Genomic DNA, 25,107 nt, shown 5'->3' with positions numbered 1-25,107 from the left:
ATGTATATAAATAAAATAATATACATCTACACATATGCAACTCTCATAACTATGCAAAAACCCTTATACTTACATTGTTTCTGTAACAGGCTGCTGTTGGTAGTGGACTGACATAGCTCATGGCATGGAAGAAAGTTAGTTAGTGCCATGGTCTACTTGACAAGGTGGGGTTTGGTCACAGGTTGGACTCGATGATCTCGGAGGTCTTTTCCAACCTAACTGATTGTGTAATTCTGTGTGAAAAATGGGGGTGGTGTTGGTTTGTTCCTGACTTCTTGTGGAAGTCAGTGGAATTTTGGGCAACACATGAAACGAATACCAGGCTGCCGGAGAGGAGCCGGGAGATCACACTTAACCTCCCCTTTTATTCCAGGCCCATCACACAAATACAAACTGTTTTCCAGACCTGGGCAAAACCTGGGAAGAGTAAAAGCTCTCCCGGGATGTTGATCTATGAAAACAACACAATATTCATTACAAATAGTTCTTCTAGCAGATGCCCGATTTCCCTCAGAGTGGGCAGACAGACCCCTGCGGGGAGCGGACGGTCTGAGGGGTGAGGGTCTGTCCCTGCTTGGGCATGGGTAGGAGACGAAAACAAACAGTCCCATCTGGTGACTTGGGGGGACCTGGTGTGATTTAGGTCACAGAATCAGTTAGGTTGGAAAAGACCTCCAAGATCATCGAGTCCAGCCTTTGACCCAACACCACCTTGCCTACTACACCATGGCACTGAGTGCCACAGTCTCTTCTCAAACACCTCCAAGGATGGTGAATCCACCGCCTCCCTGGGCAGCCCATTCCAATGTCTGACCACTCTCTCTGCAAAGAATTTCTTCCCACTGTCTAACCTAAACCTCCTCTGCTGTAGCTTAAGACTGAGCCCTCTTGTCCTGTTGCTGGTTGCCTGGGAGAACAGACTGACCCCCACCTGGCTACAACCTCCTGTCAGGGAATTGTAGAGAGTGATGAGGTCTCCCCTGAGCCTCCTCTTTTCCAGGCTGAACAACCCCAGCTCCCTCAGCCGCTCCTCACATGACTTGTGTCCCTTCACCAGCCTCTTTGCCCTTCCTTGGACACGCTCCAGCACCTCGATATCCTTCCTAAACTGAGCGGCCCAGAACTGGACACAGCGCCCGAGGTGCGGCCTAACCAGTGCCGAGTGCAGGGGGAAGAATCGCTTCTCCGGTCCTGCCGGCCACCCTGTTCCTGATACGAAGCGACTTGGTGCGACCTGGGGACTGGGTCTGGGGGCCGCTTCGGCGCCGCGGACCCGCCGCCATGGCAACGGGCCGGGCCGGGCCGGGCAGGCGGTGGGTGGGGCGGGGCGGGGCGGGGCGGGCGGCGCGCGCTGACGGCTTCCGGCGTGCGCGCGCGCGCGCGGGGGGCCCGGCGGAGGTCGGGGCGGTGCCGCTGCCGGTGTCGCTGTCGCGGGCGGTGTCGCGATCGGTGCCGGTGCGGAGCCCCCGCGGTCGGTGTCGCGGCGATGGACACGCTGGGCAGGAAGGTGGTGGTGTGCGACAACGGCACCGGGGTGAGTCTCTCTCTCTCTCTCTCTCCCCGGCGGCGCCCGGGACCCGCCCTGCCGCCGGGGCGGAGGGGGAAGGGGAAAAAGCCGGGAGACTCCCCCCTCCCCGCTCCCGGAGCCGGCCCGGCTTCCTGCCGGCACCGCCCGCGGGCCGCGCCCGCCCGGCCGTGCTGCCGCTGCCGCCGCCGGGCCCGGCCGCCATCCCGGGCCCGGGAATGAATGGGCGGGGGGAGCTCCGGGCCCTGCGCCCGCTGATCCCGTGATCCCAGTCCAGCGGGGACCACCGGGCGGGATGCGGGGCCGGGGCTGCCCTGCCCGCCCCCGGACCCTCGGCCTCTCGCCGTGTTACCGTCGGTATCTGATTTCTCCGCGTGACCTGAGCGAGGCTCTGTAGCGACGCGAGTTTAGTCAAAAATACCGATTTTTAGAATTTCTGAATGAGCGCATTATACATGGGGCAACCAGGATGTGTCCTCTGTGCGCAGGATTATTAGTTCAGGGAAATGTTTTGGTGGGGTTGTTGGTTTTCTGTGGTGGTTTTTTTTTCGTTTGTTTGTTTTTTTCTGGTTTTTTTTTAAGCATCCTTTCATTAGTACCTTTCTGATCCACAGTGTAACCTCAAAATTGGCATTTTTTTAAATACCTTTCTGATCCACAACGTACCCTCAAAATTGGCTTTTTTTTTTTTTTTTTTAAATTTCCCCGTCCTTTTCACCTTTTCTTGCTGCCTTGAGCGTGCAGGCACCCACTGGAAATCCATCCTTTTGTCAGGCTGCGAGGCACCTCGACAGGAAGTGAAAAAGATACCATTTTAGAGCAAAAAAAAAAAAAAAAAAGATGCTATTTCCCCATGGTAATTTTTTTTTTTTTAGCAATCTAGGGTTTCCCGTAGTAAAGCAATATCATTTTTATTATGGAGAGTTAACATAACTGGTGGTACATTAAGATCTTTTGAATGGCAAAAAAAAAAAGAAGTTTTATTTTATATAGACGCTTGGAATAAAAAAGAATTTTTTGTTCTTTTATAAGCCTAGGAAGAGAACAGCTGAGACAAAGGATGCTGCTGGTAGACATTCAGCATCCTGAATTAGAGGGTTCTTCAATTAGCATCTGAAATGATTAGAATGGTTCAGGAAGAAGAACTAGAACATCATATTTGACAGGTCTGGGGTTTGACAGTTTTAATGTCTCTTCATTTTTCCTCCTATAGCAAAAATTATCATTATTAAGCCTGGGGTCTAGAACATTTGGCACTTTTTATAGTGTCTTTTAGGAAAAGGAAAGGAAAAAAAATAACATTTAGCACTTTTTTCTTACAAAGGGATATGGAAGCTGCTTTGCTTTTTTTGTTGTTGTTGTTGTTGTTTGTGGTTTTTCAGTAATAATATCTTTATTATTTAATATCCCTGTTGTGAGGCCCAAAACAGAAAAAAAAGAGCTTCATCCTTTGCTATGGTCCTTTATATGGCAACAATCACTGAGTTGTGAAATGTTTGGTGTATTGGTAGTGACAGCAGTGTTGTGCCTTGGCTGGTCTCAGGTGTGGGACATGGATAAAAGCTTTTGTCCTTATCAAATTTCCCAAGCCGTGTGTGCAACACAGATTTCTTTACGACATAAGGTTATCTTTTAATTCCAGGGACATCTTGGATTGATGCATTTTTTTCCCCTCTGTGAGTTGTACCAGCAGGATATAAAAAAACCTCCCAGCAGTGGAAGGTGCCTTTATGGTGCGAGAGGAGGGGCCTGGGTCACTCCAGCTTGTGTGGCTTTGGGTCGTGTTTGGCCTCTGAGCAGAACAACGTGTGTAGGGAAGTACCTTGGCCACAGAGCTCCTTGGGTGGGAGGGCAGAATGTCAAGAAACAATGGCTAAATCAGTAAAACTCAAAATATTTAGATCGAATTGGGGTAATTGAACTAGTATTGAGATAACGAAGAAGAAAATTCTGTTCAGTAAATCGTTGAGGCTCAACTGCATTTGAAGATTATCAAGTAGCTCTGCATTGTCAAACCAGTATTTTGATGATAATATTTTTCCTGTATGACAAGAGATGTATAATGTCAGAGTGATTTCTGATATGTCATACTTAAAACTGTGATTGAAATTAGATCTCCTACCAGGCGTCAGAAATGTTAGATAAAAAAATGGAGAATATCCTTGGAAAAATCAGGTGCAGGTTTTAACTTTAGGCTTGTCTTTGAAATCTACTGCTCTTGCCAGGCTGCACAAGGGCTTTGAATGTGTTAAGCTGCAACCAATATTTGAGGAAGAGATGACTAGAAGGAAGTTCTTGCAACATGTAGTGTAGGAGGGAGGGAGGCAATGGCACCTCAAAGGTCTAAACCATTAAAGGTGGATGTTCTTATTGTTACAGGACAAATGGTAAGTTACTTAGTGGCCTGTAAAATTGCTGTAACTGTGTTTAGGGCTTTTGTTTGGGAGTTGCATCAATGGAAAGAATCAAGCACAGAGATCTGATAAGAATATTAGCATTCATTTTAAAACTCATCACGTGACCTATTCGTGAGCTTCCTCATTCTTTTAGTTTGAAAGAATACTTATACATGCGAGTTCTTGGTGTTTGATGACTCAGTAGGAAGTGAAAGAGTCAGTATAAACCACAGTGAAATGGAGAAGAAACTATATATGGTAAAAGTTCTTACATACATGGCCTTGCACACAGGCGGGCTAGGTAGCTGTTCTTAAAACATTCTAAATGTGTGCAAAAATAAATGGTGGTGAAGTCCCTACAGAAATGGGTAAATTCATTGAGTGCTCATGTTATTGTTCGAAACATGAGCGTTGTGCTGATAATTGTTGTGAGAGGTGGGCACAGTAAGACATGGAAGAGAAACAAGTACATTGTACTTAAACTGGAGAGTTTCAAATTGAGAGCGGCAGGAACAGTGAGCGTTTCATGCTGGGCTCTAGAAAAGAGAAGCCGATTCTGTTCCAGGTTACTGCAGCTCATAACGTTTACTTGAAGATTTTGGAGGATTCCCAGTAACAGACAGGAGGGAGAAGTATCTTGTGTTTCTTGTACCCCTTCAAAATATCAAGAACTGTCCAGCATCTATTATTATACAGAGCTGTGTTTTTTTAGGTGCATTTACCTATTGGTAGTTTTGCTGAGTCTGGTTTCTTCAGCCAGCGTTGGGTCATCACAAACATACTGAACCACCTGAATATTCAGGATTATGTCAGGGAGAATATTCCAGCAGGGATGCTCCCATTGATGGGGAAGCTGAGGTACAAGGCTCACTTGCTCTCATGTTCACCAAATTTTTATGTAGACTGGAGGGGGAAATTTCAAATTTGAAGAGGAGTTAAAGTTCTGTCTGTGTATGGCTAAATCTATAGAACTTTGTAAAATGTAATTTTTAAGGTAGTCTGTTCTGGTCTGAGAGAGGTGGGGAACAGACTGGGAGTGTCCAAGCTTAATCTCACTCACTGCAGTTCACATATTTTAAATCTGGTTTTGATTGTGTTTTAGGCTGGTTGGAGAAATGACAATCTGTTTTTAAAATCTAGAGTTTGTTCACTGCTAACATAGTTAATTTCCTGGGAGGGTATGTCAAGGTTTTAATGCAGAAGGGGTCTGGAAGTTACTATTGAGATCAAATAGTAAGAATAGTGGTTTTGTAGGTCAGCAGTTTCTAGGTCAGCGTAGTTGTGTGTGATTTTGAGAGGTATTTTTAAGGTTGGCTGAGAGGCACTTGCTGATTTTTGTGCAGTAGTCAGTGCATATCTCATATCTCAGTGGCTGCTTTATGAATCTTGGGGTTCCAGCAGGGTTTAAAAGTGTGGGTAGTGGAGCTTCTTGAGGGGTGTTCCAGGAGCTTGAGTTGTAAAGATTTATTTAGATATTATTTGTCCTGTTACTTCTGTTGACCACCGCGGTGGGTGATGACTGGTAGGGAAGTTGCTTCACGCTGGGGGGGCAGGAAGGGGCAGAAAAGGAGGAAAAGCTGTAGACAAATATTTGGGTGCAAAAGTGCGTGTGGGGTACTGCTTATGGTTGTACTTGGAACAATTCAGGAAGCCCTAAGCTGGAGGATGGGATTGTATGGGATGTTTCACAGAACTTCCTTCTAGCTTGACCAGGCCCTGCTCAGTGAAATTTATAACAAGCATACCTCCATACTGTAGAAGCAACAAAAATTGTGTGATTGCCCTTTATGCAGCAATTTGTTAAGCCTGAAAGGGAGCTTTTTTTCCTTTAAATTTGGACACCATTATTTGGACTCAGCTCAGTCCTTCAAAATGTCTCATGCGTTTCCTCAAGTTTAAAACTTCTGGTAAAGTCTTCTGATGTATTCAGGTAGTGTGATCCAGAAATGCTTGAGGCTGCTCTTTGCTTTCTGATAGCAGCACTGCATTCTTGAACACACAGATAAGATCTATATAACTCCTAGGTACTTCTGGCTTTAACACAAGCAAAAGAATTGATAAGTACCTGCCTTTTCGGATTTAAGTAGAATGAGTGAAATGCGTTGTGTACACAGTGTCATTCGTCAGGTATTCCAGACAGCTCTGCCTTTGGAGACAGCAAGCACTGAATGAGTGAAAAAAATCAGGGTCACAAAAAAGCGAAAAAAAAAAAAAAAAATCCTTTCTCCCTCTATTACCCCATATTTAATTAAAATATCTCTTTGATTCTTTCTGTAACTGACTTGATAAATTTCTTTCCCAAACAGGTATCCTTTTTTACTGCAGTAAGGTGAATAATTACAAGCAACAGCAAGTGACTTTTCATGTTCCCGTTAGTGTAATGACAAAATTCCTCTCACTGCAATTAGCTGTACTCTTTGCTGGGATAATTGTTCCAGTGGCAGCCTTCAGACCTTGCTCCAGAAGACTTGGTGAATGCTTTGAAAATGCTAGCAGATAGCTTTTAATACAATCTGAAGTGGCTAATTAAGTTTTGGGACAGGGTCCCAAGGAGACTGTGAATTGCCTGTCCTTGGAGGCTTCCAGCACCCAACTGGTCAAAGCCCTGAGCAACCTGCTCTGAGATCAGGGGTGACTGGTTTTGAGCCCAAGGCTGGACCAGACAGCTCCTGAGGTTCCCTCCAGCCTGAGTGATCCCGTGGTACTGGGTTACCACTGCTGCACCTCTGTGGTTGAGTAACTCTGCAGGTGAAATTGTTTTTGTTCTGGCATGTTAATACAGTGCAAGATGCAAAGTGTGCATATGATAAACGCATGTAGGACAGCTGAAGAACATAACTTGCTGTTCCCTGTGAACTAAAATTGTAACTTCTTGCTGACACATTTAAAGTTCATGATTAACAACTGAGCTTCCTCTAGTGACTGTATTTTTTTTTTTAATGTTCAGTAAGTTGTCGTTGTTTTCTTAGTGTATATACTATCTTGGGACCTGGTGATATAAAGCTTCCTTTTGTATATATTTGGGTAACAAACACTTTCAGAGCATCCTGTTTGGTGTGAACTGCCATCATCTGAGGTTTTGGTTGTGCTGTTGGTTTTAGAAGTGCTTACTGGAAACTTTATCCTTAAAAGAAACCCTGAAAGTTATGGAACTTTGAGAAATCCACCTGAGTTGCATAGACTTATCTGCTAGTTCACAGTTCAGCACTTTTTATAAGAGTATAAAACTTGACTTCACAAGGTTTTGGTTTTTTTTTTCTGATGTGTAATTTATTATGCTACTGTGTGGTTTAATTGGAGAGGTGATTTAATGAGGTCTCACTGGGTACTCATTATAAGGTGATCTATTATAAAATTACGGATTTCAGGTTGCTGAAGGACTTTTCTATGGAGTGGCCAAATCCAAATTCAGACACCAGACTCTTGTACACCTCACAATGTACTTAGTTGTTTTAATACCATGTCTTAAAAATCCGACAGTATTGATTCAGAAAACATTCTGGAAAATATTGTAATATTTTAATGCATCATTTGAAATGTGTAAAATTGATTTGAAAATATAAATCCAATTGGTTTCCAGTGGGACGCATGCTCTTAAATTTGGACTTCTAATTTTTTACCCCAAACGAGGTTTCTATTGGTTAGCAAAAGTAATGCATATTCTAATAAAATAATTTCTTCCTTTTCAGTTTGTGAAATGTGGCTATGCAGGCTCAAATTTTCCAGAGCACATTTTTCCAGCTTTGGTTGGAAGACCCATTATAAGATCAACTGCTAAAGTAGGAAACATTGAAATCAAGGTAAATTTTTTTTGATTATTATTTCTTTCTGACAGATGAAGATACACAGGGCAGCTTTTGACTTACGTTATGTTTGGAAATGCTTTCTTCTTAACTCCCCTTTATGCTGTTTCAGTATTTCTTGATTAATTTCTGTATTGGATTTTAGCCTGTCACAAACTATATAAGGTTATGAAGAGGGTAATCTAAAGCACTGGAGGCCTTCAAGGTAGTACACCTGAGGAAGCAGCAAGTAGGGCTCAAGTGGTTCTGGGCAAAAAGGGGCTTCAAATGCTGATATGTGAATAATGTCACGATTAGAAGGCAGAATTTGGACAGAAGTAACTGACTGTCACCAAGCTGTACTGTGAGATTCTGAGATAGTGTTGAAGAACCGATGGAACTTCCAGGTCTTTCTATACGATTTGCTTTCTAGTCACAGTTGATCACCTGTGATCTTGTATGAGATGTTTAACCTTGGCTGTGTTTGCATTTCATTGTTTCTATTGTTTTTGTTTTCCTTTTGCTGTTGACGGACCCAGGTACTGCATAGCAGTTAGAGAGGCTCTGTCCAGGCTGCTTTGTCTTGGGACGTTATTCCAAGACATGAGGGGAGAACCATTGTTTGAGAATCTTTTTCTGAAGTCCAGGGAGCTGTCATTTCTCACTTGTTTTATAATTACAGAGTAATGCTTTGAGTGTTACTAGTTGCTTCTGCGATACAGGCTTCAGTAAATGTCTCAGCCCTGCTGTGGTCACATCCTCCCTTCTTGCTTCTAGCCACACAATTCTCACCTTGTGCTGGTCATGCTGCTTGTGCAGGCATGTGGTGAGCCACTTTAGTGAGCTGATCCAGTTGAAAAAGAGGGATTTCTTTGTCAGGTAAAGTTTTGAATGCCTTACTACAGAGTTGTGCAAACTCCACTTGGAGAGCGAGGGAGAAGCAGGAGGCAATGCAGAATTGTAGAAGTCCTCACTTAGGCCAGTGAGGGTCAAGTAGGACCATATATACACAGGCTTTCAATTTTGCTTTCCTTATTGCTTCTGAACAGCAGTTTAGGAAGAGGAAAAGAGAAAGTTGGCCCAGTCTTGTTCTTTATTTTCAGAACCTTGTAGTCGACAAGGAGAACTTGAGTTATCTGACTTCTGCTACTGCCTGTAAAACAGTTGTAATATCAGCAGAAGGCCACACAAGGAAGTCAAGAGGTTGAAAGACATCAAACCTTCCCAAAATGCATTCATAGGGGTTTTTTTTTTTGCGTTGCTAATATTGCAATACTGCTTTACCTTGTGTCAGCTAGGACAATTTGGTTGAGAGGATGGAGATCTTTCCCTTTCACAGTAGAGAGGATTTTTTTGTAAGGAGAGGGAAAACATCTTCCTTTCTCTTGCAAGACTTGGGGACGGGAGTTTCTTTGGGTATCTACTTGAACTTGATGTGAGGAGCCTCCTTAAAGGAGATCTTGGTAAAGTTTTATGAAAGTTGTGCAGTGATTTATGAGTCCGAAGTCCAAAAAAGATTTTCTTGCATGAAATCTCACTGTTGAAGTTGTGTTTTCTTTCGAGCTGGTCTGATACAGCCTGTCCTGCCAGTTTTGATATCCTCTGATTACCTGATAACTTGGTTTAATATTGTTACAGATAACAGTGTTAAATTGAAAAGATAAAAAGATAGGAGGTAGAGGTGGGTAATTGCTATGAGATCAGTGCAAAAGAACCAGTAAACTATAATTTCACATGCATTGCTGGTCTTCTGCTTGAGCATGGATCACATGGGCATACTGTACAGAGTATAAACCGTGTCTAGAGTCTTCCTACAAGTTTTGTAGCATCTGCCTATAACAAGTTGTCACCTTTCTTAAGGAAGCAGTGTATCAAGAGAAGAAATCCCTGCCACAGATACTTTGGGTATCCCAGTAGGATTATACAGTAGTAAGACTTGTTAAGCGTGAGTGCTGTTTTTCTTTGTGAGATTCTTGCAGATTTCCTAAAAGAAATATATTTTAGCAGATGAGTTTTATGCCAAAATTTAGTTCTAGGCATTCACTGTGAGTTCCTACAGGATAAGTTTGAAACTGAGTAAAGGAAGCTGGCAAGAGTTTAACTTTTCAAAACTATTCAGGAAAGCTGTCATTCCTTAGAAATTCGGAAACTCTGTGAAAAGAGCCTGGAAGCTGATCAAAACAGTGGTTTTCATCCATCGAGTTACCAGTTTCAAGTTGCTTTGCCCATATTTTCTGTATGGATTTTCCTTTTGGCTAGAAGCAGGGATACAGCTTTTTCTCCTACTCAGAGTCCTCAGTTCAGGACATAAATACAGGAGTTCAGTTATTAGTGGGATTATTTTGCTTAAAATTGCAACCTTAAAACTCTAAACCCAGAAGGATAGATGCTGCTCTTAGCTTTTACTGACTTACTAGTCTTTGCAGCAGGTTTAGAGGTACTAGTAAGTCACTACTGATTAGTAGTTTTCAGTTCTTGGATCTTTTAAATGAAATTTTTAAAACAAAATATAAATTTAGGATTTGTCAGAGCTAGTTATGGTCAATTGCCTTGTGCAGAGTCTTGTCTGCTTCAGATAAACACCTTGCCCAGGGTAAAACTCCATTGTTACAGAATATTTATACACAGAATCCTATTTATGAGAGATAGGCAGATACACTGATCCTGTTTGCAACCTAGGATGCCTAAACATGACATGCCACTGACATGTAGCACTAGCTTCCATAAAACAGACAATTTAATCTGATACCCTGAGAATGTTAGTTTGGCCCTAACTAAACTAACTCGGATCATTTCCTGCTGTACCTGCATCTCTTTTCAGCCTAATTCTACTGTGTACTTAAAGTAATTTGAGAATTTCATTTAGGCCTTTTCTGACTTTCTTGCTTCTACCTTTTCTTCACCTTTCTTGACCTGTTGAAGTAGAATAACAAAAAGATGGTAAGTGAGGTGCCCCTGTGCTTTTTGTTTACCATTTTTGCTTGATGAGACCTAGTAGCTGTTATGTTATTTTTTTAATGCTATTCATTGTTTTGTCTTGTCTTACATTTTACATTTGAATACATACTTATTTTGGACACTGTTCATTGCTTTGGTTTATTGGCAAAACTAATTAATGAGAATATTTTATGTGTTGCTTCTAAGTGCTACATAACCTGTAGTTTTGCAAGATGCAAGAATAACACTGAAAGATCAACATGAACTCAGCATCTTTAACAGTAGAAAGTGCTCTGTTTAACATTAAAACTTGAGAGTTTGAAGAAATGTTCAGATTTCAGTTAGACAAACATTCCTGAGTAACCAAGTGGTGGAAATATTGGATGTCACGATACTGATTCCTCTCTGCAAACTCAGTTGTGTCGTCCTTCTTCCTCTTCACCTGCCAAGTGTGCCTGTTTGTTAGTGTGCTAGCACTGATGTTCTCAAGAGAGAACAATTGTTCTGCCCTTTATCTTTGTTTTAAAAGGACGTGAAAGTTTCGTGCGACTTTCACATTGCACCTTTGAATAGCAGCTTTTCCTGGGCTGTGTCCTGTCCGGCAGCAGAGAGCCTCAGAGAACAATGCACAAAAAGGCTTCCAAGTCTTCTAACTGGTGGAGTTTCTGTCGTCTTAAATTCTCATGAGTAGTGTGGCTGCGTGGTGGAGTTCTAATAATACGGTTTCAACAGAGTACCTTTGGTTTAAAACATCGGAGTCCTGACTTTTGTGTTCTGTACAGTTGAGAGCTGAAGTGTGATCTGCTGTGCAAGGAAAACAAACAAAACACCTTGTCAGTGAGAGGGGGTGGAAGAAGAATGGTGTGACTTAAACTATTTTCAATTAACTTTTTTTTTATATAGTCAGCAGTAACGAGGTTACTGTTAAGGGCATTGTAAACCAGACACCGGATTTTTTTTGCTGTGCATCTTTTTTTCCCTGGCACTGAGTAGTAGGTTGAGTAATCCTCGCTTCCAAGTTTGCTGTGCCACAGCAACTGCAAACTGCAGTGGCATATTTTTGGATGAAGCAGCTGGCCTTTTTTTTTTTTTTTTTTTTTGGCAATTAATATTAGTATGGACACAGGGCTATTGGTATCTAGAATTATGTTCTTGTAGGCTAAGTACAAGTGAGTCAGTCCAGGCTTCTTTATCCCAGACAACTGTGGGATATAATAGGGAGCGAAGATAAGACGTTATTGTACATGCTTCCTCTGGGAAATACATGGGAAAGGAGAAGATGTGATGCTACTAATTTGAATTTGCAGTGTTTGGATAACTAACTTTAATAAACAGATTGCTTAATCAGTGTGAAATGACTATACAAACTGCATTAGTTGGTTGTGTTTGTGCAAGAATGCATTACTTGGGTTTTTGACTTGAAACTTCTGGCAAGGAACAGACGAGGTTATATTTTATATTTAGATGTGTCTCTTCACACCCTACTGACACAGGCAATATGTAAACCATTGTTTCTTTTAATGTCTAGTGTGGAACTTACAATCTCTTATTTGCTTTTGCTACTGTTCGGTATGCTTATTCACCACTCATTATTCCTTTTTTGGTATTGTGCACAGAAATTTGCAACATGCATGGAAAAATACTCTGCCAATCCCACCTACTACCCTTATGTGCTGTTTTGCATCTCAGCTCTTAGAAATTAGTATTTGATAAAATGATTTTGGAGGTGTCAGTGGAGAAACATCTGTACTTACAGAGGTGTTCGTAGTCTCTAACAGGGTTTATTGGTTTGTTTAAGGTTAATTGAAATTGAATTAATTGAATTCATAATGTTCATTTTGGAAAAGGTTTGGGATGGGTAACAGCCAAATTTAAATACTACATGAAATATATTCTACTTCTCTCCTAAGTACCTGAAAATGGTTCAAAAATGTGGGCATTGCTTAAGAACACAGCTGGACACAGGCTGAAGCAGTTCACTGTCATTCTTGAGGAGTTTGGTGTTCAGAAAACTTTGCAAGCACTGACGTGTCTCTGTATTAAAATTTTCGCAGGATCTCATGGTTGGTGATGAAGCCAGTGAGTTACGGTCGATGCTGGAAGTGAATTATCCAATGGAGAATGGCATAGTTCGAAACTGGGATGATATGAAGCACCTTTGGGATTACACGTTTGGACCAGAAAAACTTAATATTGACACAAAAAATTGTAAAATTCTACTCACAGAACCTCCCATGAATCCAACTAAAAACAGGGAGAAGATTGTGGAGGTATGTCTGTCTCGTAGAAGCTGATAGAGACTGTCCTTGAAATATTGCTAAGAGGTTTTTTGTTCCATCAACACACAGTGACTGTCTGAGGCAAAGCAGTTCTGTTTTCTAACCAAAACTCATCCTCAACCACAGTCATGAATGCTCCTGAGCTTAAATTCAAACAAGCTGCTCTCATTCAAAAGCTGTAGCAGGCTTCTTGTCATTAGAACACAGAATTTGGAATACATGTCTGTCTGCGTATATCCAAGATTCGTTGATTATGAGCTATTGGATGAATGTTAATTACTTTAAATGACTTGGACTTCTGTAAGCCAGTAATGCTGCAGAGGAGATTGGAGCTGGATGATGCTCACCAGATGGAGCGGTGTTGTTGGAGGTGGTCAAGACAAAGGTGTGATGACAACCCATGCACTAATCATTAATTAGTGCTAGGGATTATCAATGAAAGCCTTCTAAGAAGGAAAGCCTGGTTCTTGGATCCTCGATCTCAGAGGGCTGCCCTCTGAGAACCTTGTGTTCATGTAGGTTGTCAGATGTTGTTTAGCTGCAGTACTATGTGACAAAGATACAGTTTTGAAGAGCAATAATGTTTGACGAGAACAAAAAGTTTAGTTTCCCATTTTGTTTGGTTTTTTTTTTTTTCCTCTCAAGCATCATAGGTATTTTCAATTAATGTAAGTGTTCAGTGTAACTAAAATGTAATGTAAAAAAAGTGCTCTTAGAATACCTGATAGAATGGGAAAAATGGATTCCAAGTCTGTAACCATATCCATTTATCAGAACTTTGAATATCAAAGCTTGTATATATATTTTCCCCCAAATTTATTGCTTATTCTAATAAGAATTTATATTTATTGTTACCTGCTGACCTTTCCCTTAAAATCCTTTTGTTGTCACAAGTACAGTAGTGCTTTTTTTTTTTTCCTTGCAACATGGCAGCAAATGTTATTTATGCTAATCCTTTCTTTCAGGGACTTGGGAGCAAATGAATTCTAGCAAAGGTAAAACTTAAGTGAAAAAAGTCAAACCGTGCAATCTAAATTCAGCATTTTTTAGCAATTGTGGACATTAGGGACCTATTACACAACTATTATGTAGTGCAACACTAGTAACACCACGTCCTGCACATCAGTCAGCTGAGGTGTGATAGGCATAGCAGATTATTCTGGGTGGCCTCCATGTAGCAGGGATGGCTGTATTTCCTGCCCAGGCTTCTTTGCTTTTCAGCTGTCTACAATAGTGTTCTTGTTTCTGTTTTCCTGCTGAACACAAAAGGCTGGATTTTAGTTATTCTGGTACCAAGCAATTTTATACCATAAATTGAAAACAGTATGGCCTCTGAACTCTGATAAAATATTTGCATTGCTCCGTTTGCTTTTTTTATACCACTCCAGAGATTGCAGATACTTAATCGTGATCTAGAGGATTAGTGAGAACTAGAATCACTTTCTGTAAATTTAAATTCGAGTTACACAGAAGCTCATTGTTTCTATTAATATTTTTAATGGAACACAATGTTATGAGGACTTGCAATATTTATTTTAATCACGATGTATTTATACTCCTTCCGTTTTTGACATGGCCTCCTCCTTTCCAGGGAGGGTAGCCCAGTGTGAAGCAGAGGACTGAATGAAGATATTTCCTAAAGCCTGCAATAAATATAATAATGTCTGTGCAATTTAGGATACAGTGCAGTAGCATTCTGAAAGGAAAGCTTAGTCATCTGGACCATATCAAGAGGATAGATAATTACATATGCTGTCCCTCATTCTGTTTTTAGTAATTCTCATTCCTTACCTCATTTCTTCATCAAACTCAGCCTCAGAGTAAGGCAGCAGGTGTTCACATGACAGCTATATTGTAAAATATGTATTTAAAAAGTGCCTTTTCTTTCACAGCATCTACAGGACACTGGTTGCTCTTCAGCTTAACTAAGTGCTGTTTGTCTCTCTCTGCTGCATTCTCATTCTGTAACACCCTCAGAAGCAGCCAGACTGTAATGGCATATCAAGTAGCTGTAGAGATACTCCAGCACAGTCACTTCTAATCCCAGACTAGAATTCATTACCATTCTTCCCAATTTTTAGTTCTTCCTTTCTAGTTAGAATATCACTTTGTAGGTAATCCAAAATCTGCTCTCAAGGGAAGAAGAATCTTTTCATAGAACATCCTGCTCAGTATTTACATCTTAAGATTTGTTAACATATATGTCCCATGTCAAGGCATTTTTCATGTCAAATATGTCTTGAAGGAAAGAATAACAACCCCCAAAAGGCCTGCATATAGGTTATAAAAGGGTTTGGTACAACATGTGAAGGCAGTAACTAATGCCATTTGAGTATTCATTTTGTTGTATGAAGTTGATAATTTAGGTTTTCCTTATGTTATTTTTTCATTTAATAAGCACGTTGTTTGAAAATCTCATCTACTTGGAATAGTGTTGGGTTTAGACAATGACTACTCATATGGAATCTCTTTGAGTTGCTGCCCTTTCAACTGTTCCCTTTCTGTTCTTTTTCACATTATTCCAACAGAGGAGGTTCCTTAAATAGCTCAGAATTCTAAAATTGTCAGGCATCAGCTTTTTTCTTCAACAATATTTGGATATCTTTTACTTGAGCTGTGGGAGTACTTAGGATTTAATCAGTTTCTAATCCTAGAAGTTGCAGAAGGGCTCAGGAGGCTGCAGAGTAGCAAAAGCAAAACTTCTCTATGTGTTGAAATAATCAGAGTTCATCCGTTTTTCCTGGTAAAGCATTTTGAGGGGAAAATTGCTGTACAGTATGATTTGTTTACTTGGCCTTTTTTGTGTTTATAAAGAAGACAAGATCCTATAAACCCTACATCCTTTAATCTTGGCCTGTTTCTTCACTGAAACTAGTTTAGTGGTTAGGGGAACCTCATGTGCAAGACAAGCAGTTACTTCTTATATTTCAGTATGAGTTCTGCAAACCTGCAGTTTTCTGTCTGTAGTGGAGTTTGCACTAATTTTAGAAGTTTGCCATTGGTTGTGCTTTAAAGAAGGGAAAAAGGTGGCCCAGATGCAGAGAAAAACCTGTGACACTGGACTTGTTCTAGACCCAGATGCACAGGAGCCTGGTTTTACTTGACAGAATCTGCAGTTGTAAAAAGTCTGTGAGGCTTGATATGCAGAATAATAAAACCCTGAACTTCGTTTTAGAGGATACACCTTTAACAAACATTTCGTTCCCAAGTCACACTTCAGTAATGAGGTGCTTGTCTGGTCTGCAAGTACTGCCTCCCACTCATTAAGCACTTTGGAAAAGGGCTTAGTAAAGCTGCAGAAGGGGGTGTGTGGATTTTCTTGTGAGTATTCCCTTCTTGTAAGGGTTTTCTTGTAAGCATTCTGCTAAACAGATGTGAAATATTTCATGTGTCTTATCTGGTGTGAACAGGTGAGGTATAGAACTGAATGTACTACTGGGTTTTTGATTAGTAAAAATATAAAATGCTAGAAATACAGTTTTCAAACACCTATGAAATTTCTTTTAGTATTTGGCCTGCTTTTGGGAGCTAATTTTTGCCTTCATCTTACAGGTTATGTTTGAGACGTACCAGTTTTCTGGGGTATATGTAGCCATCCAGGCTGTTCTTACTCTGTATGCTCAAGGTAGGCAAAAATAACCTAAAATCTCTTTAGTTTAAAAATGTGTTGCTGAGCCAAAGTACTAATATGGCATCACTGGGTCTTGGGCTTAATTCAAGGCTGTTCTCTGAGGAAGCTCAGCTCTAACTCAGCTCTGACAGGCTTGCTTTTTGTTTTGGGGAAATATTGATGGGTATCACTGTCAGTGTTATTGTCATGGATTACAAACATTCGGGGACATGCTTGGAAATGCAAAATCCTGGCTTATCAAAACTGTTACTGTTTCAGGGTGTGATTGTTTTGCCTTTGGTGCCAAGTCTTAATGGCTGACTTTTGATTTTCTGATCATGAGTGAATTTCAAGATAATGATTGTGTGACTTTTGCAATATTTTCAGGGGGAAAAATAAGTAGAAAGTTGAGTCTTTTGCTGCTGATAAAGTAGGTTAAAAGATCCTCAGTCTGAGCAGAAAATTACAGATTGACTAAATCCAGTGGAAATTCTACCACTGGCTGCAGTCCATTTAGGATTTTAAGGAGTGACTCAAGCACATCAGTTCTAATACAGTGACTCCTTACATCTGTTTATTAGTGGCTTGGTGTATTTAGCTGTCACATAGCAGGACATAAATATCCTTGTCCATTAACACATCATTGTAGTTTCTGTGTCCAAGAGGCAAAGTGATGAGGTACTGGAAAGGTGGTTCTGTTATGCAAGTCATTAAAACTAGTTGAACCAAAACCACTTTTTTGCACACCTGAATATTAATTTTATTTACTGCAATCTGTGCTATTATGTTTTTTCCCCTTGCTTTTTTTTGGTTTGCTTCTTTTAAGTATTTAATTGACTAACATCTACAGTCTTAAAATCTGCTGTAATTGTTCATGTACCTTACTGTGTAGTGCTCAATTATTTCGTGAGTAACAAAATGGTGTTACAACTTAGAGCAGTCTGCAGTGTTTCTACATACCATCATCTAAAACAAAGTTGAAGACCTTCTAAGGTGTAACAATCAAGGGGCCCATAAATAAAACATTTGCTTTTGAAAATTAAAAAAGCCCTTTAAAACATCTTGTTTATATTATATTAAAGGTTAAAGTAGTGGCTAAAGTTACATAGAGATATGCCTCATTTCAGTGTGTTTTTAAAGTCTCCCTTTAAAATATATTTTCTTGCTTTAGGCAGCTTGTGAAAAACTATAAAACTATTTTCTGGTCAACTTTCACCATTGATTTGTGCCTCTAAAGTAGAGAAACGTATGTTTCTGCATGTTTATGATATCTCAGTTTTGTACACCTTAGAAGTTAATGGTTTTGTGGTAAACCTTTTCCATAAGAGTTGACTTCTTTTAGTCCATGACAGTGGATCCGATTCAGCCTAATGCTACTTCTGTGTGGAAAAAATTAGGTGTATGCTGTGCAGTCCAAATATTCTCCACCTTATGAAAGCATTGCTTTGGTTTTTTGAATACCAGTCAAAATCAACAAGTCCTAAGCGTTGTAACAAGGTAAAATTGTGGCCTGAATATCTCTTAAGTTTCTTCATATTTGAGAAATTAATATAAGGTTGCACATATACAGCGGAATCTGTGGAGGAATTTGTGCCCCTACAAGCATTTAATGAGCATAGATCTTCTCTTTAATTAGAGTGCAATTTAAGATGTCAAAACACCAGGTAAAATTGCAAACGGTAGAGTTCTAAGCATCTAGGTAAAAGTAGAGGTAATACTTTTAAAAAAATATATGAAAGCATTTGTTACTATGAACACATTAACTTTAAAATCCAGTGATGACTGAGGGAACAGAGGTTGTGTTAAGATTACAATGAAAAAATCTTAAACTCGCTCCTATTCTGCTCTTTTTACGAAAGTACTAATAAAAGCTGCACTTTTTTTTTTTTTCCTCCCCATTCTTTTAGGTTTGTTGACTGGTGTTGTTGTGGACTCTGGAGATGGTGTAACCCACATTTGCCCAGTTTATGAAGGTTTCTCTCTCCCTCATCTCACGAGACGGTTAGATATCGCTGGGAGGGATATCACTAGGTACCTCATTAAGGTAAGCTGGGAAGAGTTCTTAAAGGTTGAGGCTGGTATCTGTGGTACTTTGGTTCAAGTTAAAATCCCTTGATAGCAAGAAACCACTATACAGTTTCCCTTTATTATTCATATGTTAATTTAGATAAAGAACTCCTTTGTCTCTCTATTCCTTCAGTCTATTCTTATGTTTCCTCATGTAAATCACACGTGATGATATTGATGTTATTCAGAGACATCACATTTTCTTAGTGGCAGTCTTGTGGGAAGGGAATTTATTCCATATTTGGGAAGGAAAACCTCAAAAGTTGGCTTTCTCAACACATAAAATGAAAGCTAAACTGTATTCTCTCAGTTCTACTCATCTATTTTCAGAAAGACTTTCTTACAGTGTGGAAAATAGTGTAGTGATTCTTCCCTGATTATTAAACAAGACAACATGTTTGAAAGACAGCTTGTTTGTTTGGGTGCTTTAAGTATAAGCAGCATTCTGGATTGACAAATTTTATGGTTAAACTGGAACACTGGAGTGTTCTGAAGTGAAGTGCTAAATATAAGAATTATTCTGGTTATCTTTAGTTTGTCTTTGTGATGGTTACACTGAAAGTTGTAGTGATGAAGAAAATTTCCCACTTGGAGTCACGCTGCTGCTATTCCACTTTTCTGGTCGTAACGGATATGCCAGGATGGATTTGTCTCAATACTAAATTTGCAGTTAAAAAAGGGAGATGAGCTTTTAAAGATACGTGTTTAAGTGTTCACCTCTACTGAGAGATCTGGACTAACCTGCTGTGTTCCCTCCAGCTCCTCCTGCTGCGAGGTTACGCTTTCAACCATTCTGCTGATTTTGAGACCGTTCGCATGATCAAGGAAAAGCTCTGTTACGTGGGATACAACATTGAACAGGAGCAGAAACTGGCACTAGAGACCACAGTATTAGTTGAATCCTACACGGTAAGTGTCTTAGAGACAATTTTTCTTGTCCTAAACTTCCTAGGTTTAAATTGATTTAGCTTTGATTCCTTCACGATTTTTCTTGGCAGTAGCTCGTTTCCCAGCCATAGGAGTCTGTTAGAATCAGATTACTTGGTTCTGGGAAAAGCTTCTAAAAGCTTTTTTTCTTTTCAGATTTTCCATAAGACTTTGCACTCGTTTTTGTCATTGTAGATCTTTGAAATTTGACTATTACAGTGTGGGAACTTGTAGGGAAAGTGGACTTACTCCAGCATATCAAATTCTTTCAGCTTCATCCATATAACAGTGAGACATATGAGACTGATATCTGCTGTCAGGAGTGGTAAACTTGCTCCTAGTGGAAACTTCCTGTGATCACACATGGGAGAAAATAATTTGCAGAAAAGCATTACTCTTGCTGTAAGATCAGCTTTTAAATTGATAATAGGAGTTGGTATTGTAAGGAAATGTTTGGTATGGATGTGTCTGGTCCCTGATGTCTCAGAGTGAGTTGCAGTGATTAAAGAATTTGTGTATTCTTTCAGTAGTACTGAGCGACTTCTTGCAGTGCTGACAAGTATCAACAATTTCCTGTTTTAAAACATTAGGGAGCAATGTAGGTCATTTCCTCTTGTTTTTTTTTAGTATTCAAGTGGCTAAAAGTAGTCTTCTCAATGGTGTTTTTGCTTCACTAGCTCCCGGATGGCAGGATTATCAAAGTCGGTGGAGAACGGTTCGAGGCACCCGAGGCCCTTTTCCAGCCTCACTTAATAAATGTAGAAGGGGTTGGTGTGGCTGAGTTGCTGTTTAACACCATCCAGGCCGCTGACATTGATACCAGGTAAGAGCACAAATCCTCTGTCAGGATGCAGGGGTGATGTGAGAACTGCATTCAAAGTAACATCTTTTGCTTTAGACACTAATGTGGTGTTGCTAGGGGAGGGCGTATGCTGGGAGAGGGGCTCAGGCTGTGGTCTTGGAGCTCAGCAGGTTGTCTGGAAACTATTTTGGTGTGAATGAGCAGATAAAATCTTGAAAGCACAGGTTTTTTTTTTACTGCTGCTTTGTGGTAAAGCACGAGCAAGTCTGTCTTTGTGTAGTCACCGTTTTTTAGATTTGTATTTGCTTCCCTGTCCGTACAGGTACCTACCCCTCATATCAGGGTAAACTATACAACACTAGAAAGACTCTTTTTCTTTGGGTCAGGTCTGAATTCTACAAGCACATTGTGCTGTCTGGAGGGTCCACCATGTACCCCGGGCTGCCTTCGCGGCTGGAGCGGGAACTGAAACAACTCTACCTGGAACGAGTTCTGAAAGGAGATGTGGAAAAGCTCTCGGTGGGTATTGAGTGGCTGCTTCGTTTGGGGGGACACGGAGTCTTACCCTGAATCCCCACTAGAGGGAACCAAGTAGTCAAAAATGAGAGGCTGAGGGTGGCCCTCCATGTGACTTGCAAAAATCGCTGCCTCTCTGTTCTTCACACCCCTGCGTTTCCTTTGCAATAGTCACCTTTTGGTCCGTGCTAAAAGCAAGTAATTCCTTAAGTCTTGGATTAGTTCGAATATAAAATGGGCTAGGACACAACTTGTAATGTAGGCTAAACAAAGCTAAGGAAAGTCATTTGTGCCTTAAAGTCATCATTGGGCAAAAGTATTTTTTTTTTAATCTGAAAGTTTTGATTCATACTACAAATGAAATACTCAAAAGTGAGAGGCTGGAGTTCAAGTGGAATAAGTTTTCCTATTTCATTGGTCACTGTGATAAGAAGGCAACAGCCACACATGCATTACAGAAGTAACACTGTGTTATAATGCTGTCTGCTTTTCAAGGAGGAGATATTTACAGAGAAAACTCCTTTGAGTGGAGTTTCCAATGTTGCACTAAATTGAACTTCCCTGATTCTTAATACAGTGTCCTCTAAATATCTTTTGTGGCAATATGGAATGACTCAGTTGTACAGAATGTTTTACAACTGAGACAATATTGCACACAAATGACTGTACTCATTATTGCTCTTGAAGTTAGAGCTTTAGCATTGAAGAATTTAAGGGAATATTAATTTGTTAAGCTGGTTGTGTAAATTTAAAATCTGTTTCGGCTATCCTTCTAAAACTGGGTATAATTCTAAAATATTTTGTGATTTGATGATCTGGTAACTTCTGATAATTTTAGCCATTGAAGCTTATGAAGTATTTCACTGTTTACTGTGTTCATGAAATGCAAAAATTGGGTCTTTAATTTTGTATTCTGACTCCTGGACTTTTTGTGGATATACTGAAAGTACAGTTTTGGAGGAGGTGTCAATAGCTGTCTCTAATTTCCAGTGCAAAGTAGTTATTTTACTTGTGTTGCACAAGCTGGAGGCTCACACGGAGCGCCCGGTGAGCTGACGTTTCAGTTCTTTGGTCACGTTTTTCTCACTAGACAGTTTCCACTTCATTGTTCTGGTGGAAAGCCCGGTTTTATCTTTGAAAGGCTTTGTTTCAGGGATCCCAGTAACAGTTTCTTTCCTTTCTCTTAGAAATTTAAGATCCGAATCGAGGATCCACCCCGTCGGAAGCACATGGTGTTCCTGGGGGGCGCGGTTCTAGCAGACATCATGAAAGACAAAGACAACTTCTGGATGACCCGACAAGAATACCAGGAAAAGGGAGTGCGTGTGCTGGAGAAGCTTGGTGTGACTGTTCGATAAATCCCAAAGCTTGTTCCCATCACATGTCTAAAGCTTTTTTTCTTTCATTGCCAATCTCTGAACTCACTCAGCTACATGCTATGGAAGGGCCTGTCTTGGCCTTTTGACCCAAATGTCAAGTTTTGTTCTGGTTTCTTGGGGTAGCTTTTGTTAAACGTTTCTTAATGTGGCTAAATTTGACTATTAAATTTGACCACTTCCCTGCAAACAAAACGGAGCAAGAGCAGCCTGTCTACTTCATTGTTCCTTCCCAGTAGGCAATTGGGTAATTCTGGTAGGCTTTTTCTTCTGGGTTTATTGCTGTAGTCCTACTAGCTTTTGTCTCTAGTTCACAAGGGGTTGTGTGCCTTTTCTAGCATAAGAAAACCTTTAAACAAGAGTTTTTGCTGTTGGATCATTGTGGTGATTATCTTTGCATCTTTATGCCTCTCTCTACATCAAGTTTATTTTTTTTTTCTTTTCCTGCAAATTAGGAATTTTGATTAAACATTGCTAGAAACTAGTTGAAGTAGCTGGAATGGCTTTAACACACCGTTTCCATGTAATGTGGTTCCATATGCACTGCTGCCTAAACTGGCTTCTGAGGGGGTTTATCCTTAAAGGTGGTGGTGGTGATGGGGCTTTCAGACTGTATTTCTTTAAAGTGGGAATGTACAGTTGCCACAAATGGAGACAACACCTGATGTTCTGGCAAATGTACATTTGTGGCCTTAGGTGTCTTTTTTTTTTCTGGAGAGAGGAGACAGGTTTGAGCTATGTTGCTTTTTTTTGTTAAGGGACAGCTGGGGGGGGTCAGCCTGACCAAAAATGCCTCTTTTTATAACTAAATTTTGGTACCATGTTGTCTCAGCATAGGGAGCAAGAATGTTAAATTAGCTGTTCTGTAATTGTTGAGAAACTTAGATATGCTGAGACAGGAGCCTCTAAACTTATTGAAGTGATTTAATACTTTCAGAAACGCTTGTGAAAACTGTAACTATAGATATTAAAACCCCCAGAACTAAGTTTTAAAAAAGTCTGATGTTTTGAGTGCTTGTGTGTACATCAGAAGCACTTCCATTAAACTTTACAAGTATATTAACCTAGTGCCAAGTAGTTACTGCAAATGAATATTTCAATGACCAGTGTTTATTGCAGCAAGCAGATATTTATAAACAACCAGTGGCAGTAGGTTATAAAGAATGACTTATATTTCTTCCAGTTAAAAATAACATTGGAATATGAGATGTTGTTGGTTGGTAAATAGCCACAATTCATTCTATCCCGTCTTGATTTTTGATACTTAACATGGGATGGGGAAGGAAGTGAAAACCAGTGATGAAAATGCTGTTTTCGAGAAAGTACATTAAAGCTGAGCTGTTCTAAAAAATAGAAGTTGTCACTAGTAATTATCAGCCACCTTCTCTGAGTATAGTTGCCTGTATTTTTTTTTTCCTACTAGCAGACTGGTAACTATCTTTGCAATAAAATCTGCCTTACAGTAAGCATAGCAAAAACTGCCAGTTAGACTTAGTTCTACTTTGCTTTCCGTGGAAATAATACATTACTTCTTGCTGGTTTTCGAAGCCTACCATAACATTTAAGCATAGGGAAGTTAAGATCTGCTTTTGACTTCCAAACCTTGGAATGTACAAGAGATGCTTTCATATACTTGCCATTTGTCTACATCTTTACATTAATAATTGACCCCAGGAACACAGAAATATTAAACTCCCTTGGATTCTTAAAATCTGCTTTCTTTCTAAATCGAGCAGACAGCTTCCTTTGGCTGAGCGAGCCAAAGGGGCAGGAACCATGTCTGCATTTCTTTAATAACAAGACAGTCACTATAGTATTGCTAGTAATGACCATTTAATTATAGGTGGGTGGGGTTTTTTGCAGCTATATTTACTCTTAACTTGAACAATATGAATTTACAGGCATGCCGGTCGTGCCTCAGTGCATGCACTTAAGCAGTTACTAGATTTTTGGGGACATGAATGTAAGGGGTACTCTGAATTCCTGTAGTCTTCTAAACATTTAATACACAAGACTTAAAAAAATGCTGTGGGCTTGCTTTAGAGCTATGATTTCTCAAGTGACTGTCTCTGGGCTTTTCAGGCAGTGTTGGGAATCATGGAAATAAACCAAAGAATGACTTAAAAAACTTTTTTTGAATGACAATCTGTCATGTGGTTTTTCAAATCTAGACCTTGACCCTGCAACCCCTTTTCTAAACCATCTTCTCCCCTGTCCATTGGATTCGGTTAGGTGTGTGCATGTTTGAGTAAAGGTTTTGGAATTTGGCCCTTTCACTAGAGAACTTCACAGCACCATGAGTAATAAATGTCAGTTGATTGTGCAGAATCTTGGGTTTCCATGGAAACCATGTATATATTAAAAAAAAAAAAAAAAGAGGCAACTAGCATTTTAAATTAACTGTTATCGTGGATTCAGAGGAACACATATGTAATCCAAGTACTGAATGGGGTGTTCCAGTTGTGCTCAGTGTGGTTCTCCATGTGTGTGTTTGCACACACAAGAGTGTGTGTGTGTGTGTTCTCTCAGCTGACAGCTTCAATATTGCTATGAAAGCAATCTGGTTTTAAAATATTTTTTTTTTTTTCCTGAAGACCAAATAACTTGAATTGTATTTGCAAAATGCTTCAGCTCCTATAAAATTAGAATAGAAGATGCCGCATCAGTTGTAAGTTTTTTGGGAACATCCTGTTTTTAATGTTAAGCTGCTTCAAACCCTCCCCTCCCCCAGTGTTCTAGGATGTTAACTGATGTAACACAAATGGCTTTTTATACAGTTCTGAATAATGTTAACACACAACACTGGTTGAGACCGTGAATGGAAATAAACATCTATTTAAATTGACAGGTCTTTTCAATACAAAAATAAAATCAGATTTTTTTCAAAGTA

At 40.1% G+C, this 25,107-nt stretch overlaps 1 protein-coding gene and 1 long non-coding RNA gene across 4 annotated transcripts in view; one reads left to right on the top strand and one right to left on the bottom strand.

Moving 5' to 3' along the window:
* The window catches only part of LOC135410826 (uncharacterized), an 18,781-nt gene extending 17,384 nt beyond the window's left edge, over nucleotides 1-1,397 (bottom strand). For both annotated transcript variants that reach the window (XR_010428892.1, XR_010428893.1), the window contains exons 1-2: nucleotides 932-1,397; nucleotides 74-233 (exon numbers count right to left, since the gene is read on the bottom strand). This is a non-coding gene — a long non-coding RNA (uncharacterized LOC135410826). The remainder of the gene's footprint in view (nucleotides 1-73; nucleotides 234-931) is intronic.
* On the top strand, nucleotides 1,369-25,107 carry ACTR2 (actin related protein 2). Of its 2 annotated transcripts, XM_064647632.1 has the most exons (10): nucleotides 1,377-1,534; nucleotides 7,611-7,721; nucleotides 10,629-10,643; nucleotides 12,695-12,910; nucleotides 16,472-16,544; nucleotides 18,437-18,573; nucleotides 19,356-19,505; nucleotides 20,201-20,346; nucleotides 20,712-20,844; nucleotides 22,029-25,107. In XM_064647632.1, the coding sequence occupies exons 1-10, from the start codon at nucleotides 1,487-1,489 to the stop codon at nucleotides 22,197-22,199; spliced, it is 1,200 nt and encodes a 399-aa protein (XP_064503702.1). In that variant the 5' UTR covers nucleotides 1,377-1,486; the 3' UTR covers nucleotides 22,200-25,107. The 2 variants fall into 2 exon arrangements, with proteins under 2 accessions (XP_064503703.1, XP_064503702.1); XM_064647633.1 differs by lacking the exon at nucleotides 10,629-10,643 and having other exon boundaries at nucleotides 1,369-1,534.

This window comes from Pseudopipra pipra, chromosome 3, assembly GCF_036250125.1.
Source record: "Pseudopipra pipra isolate bDixPip1 chromosome 3, bDixPip1.hap1, whole genome shotgun sequence".
Lineage (NCBI taxonomy): Eukaryota > Metazoa > Chordata > Aves > Passeriformes > Pipridae > Pseudopipra > Pseudopipra pipra.
The sequence above is the reverse complement of the archived record's forward strand: the minus strand, read 5'-3'. Positions and strand labels throughout refer to the sequence as shown.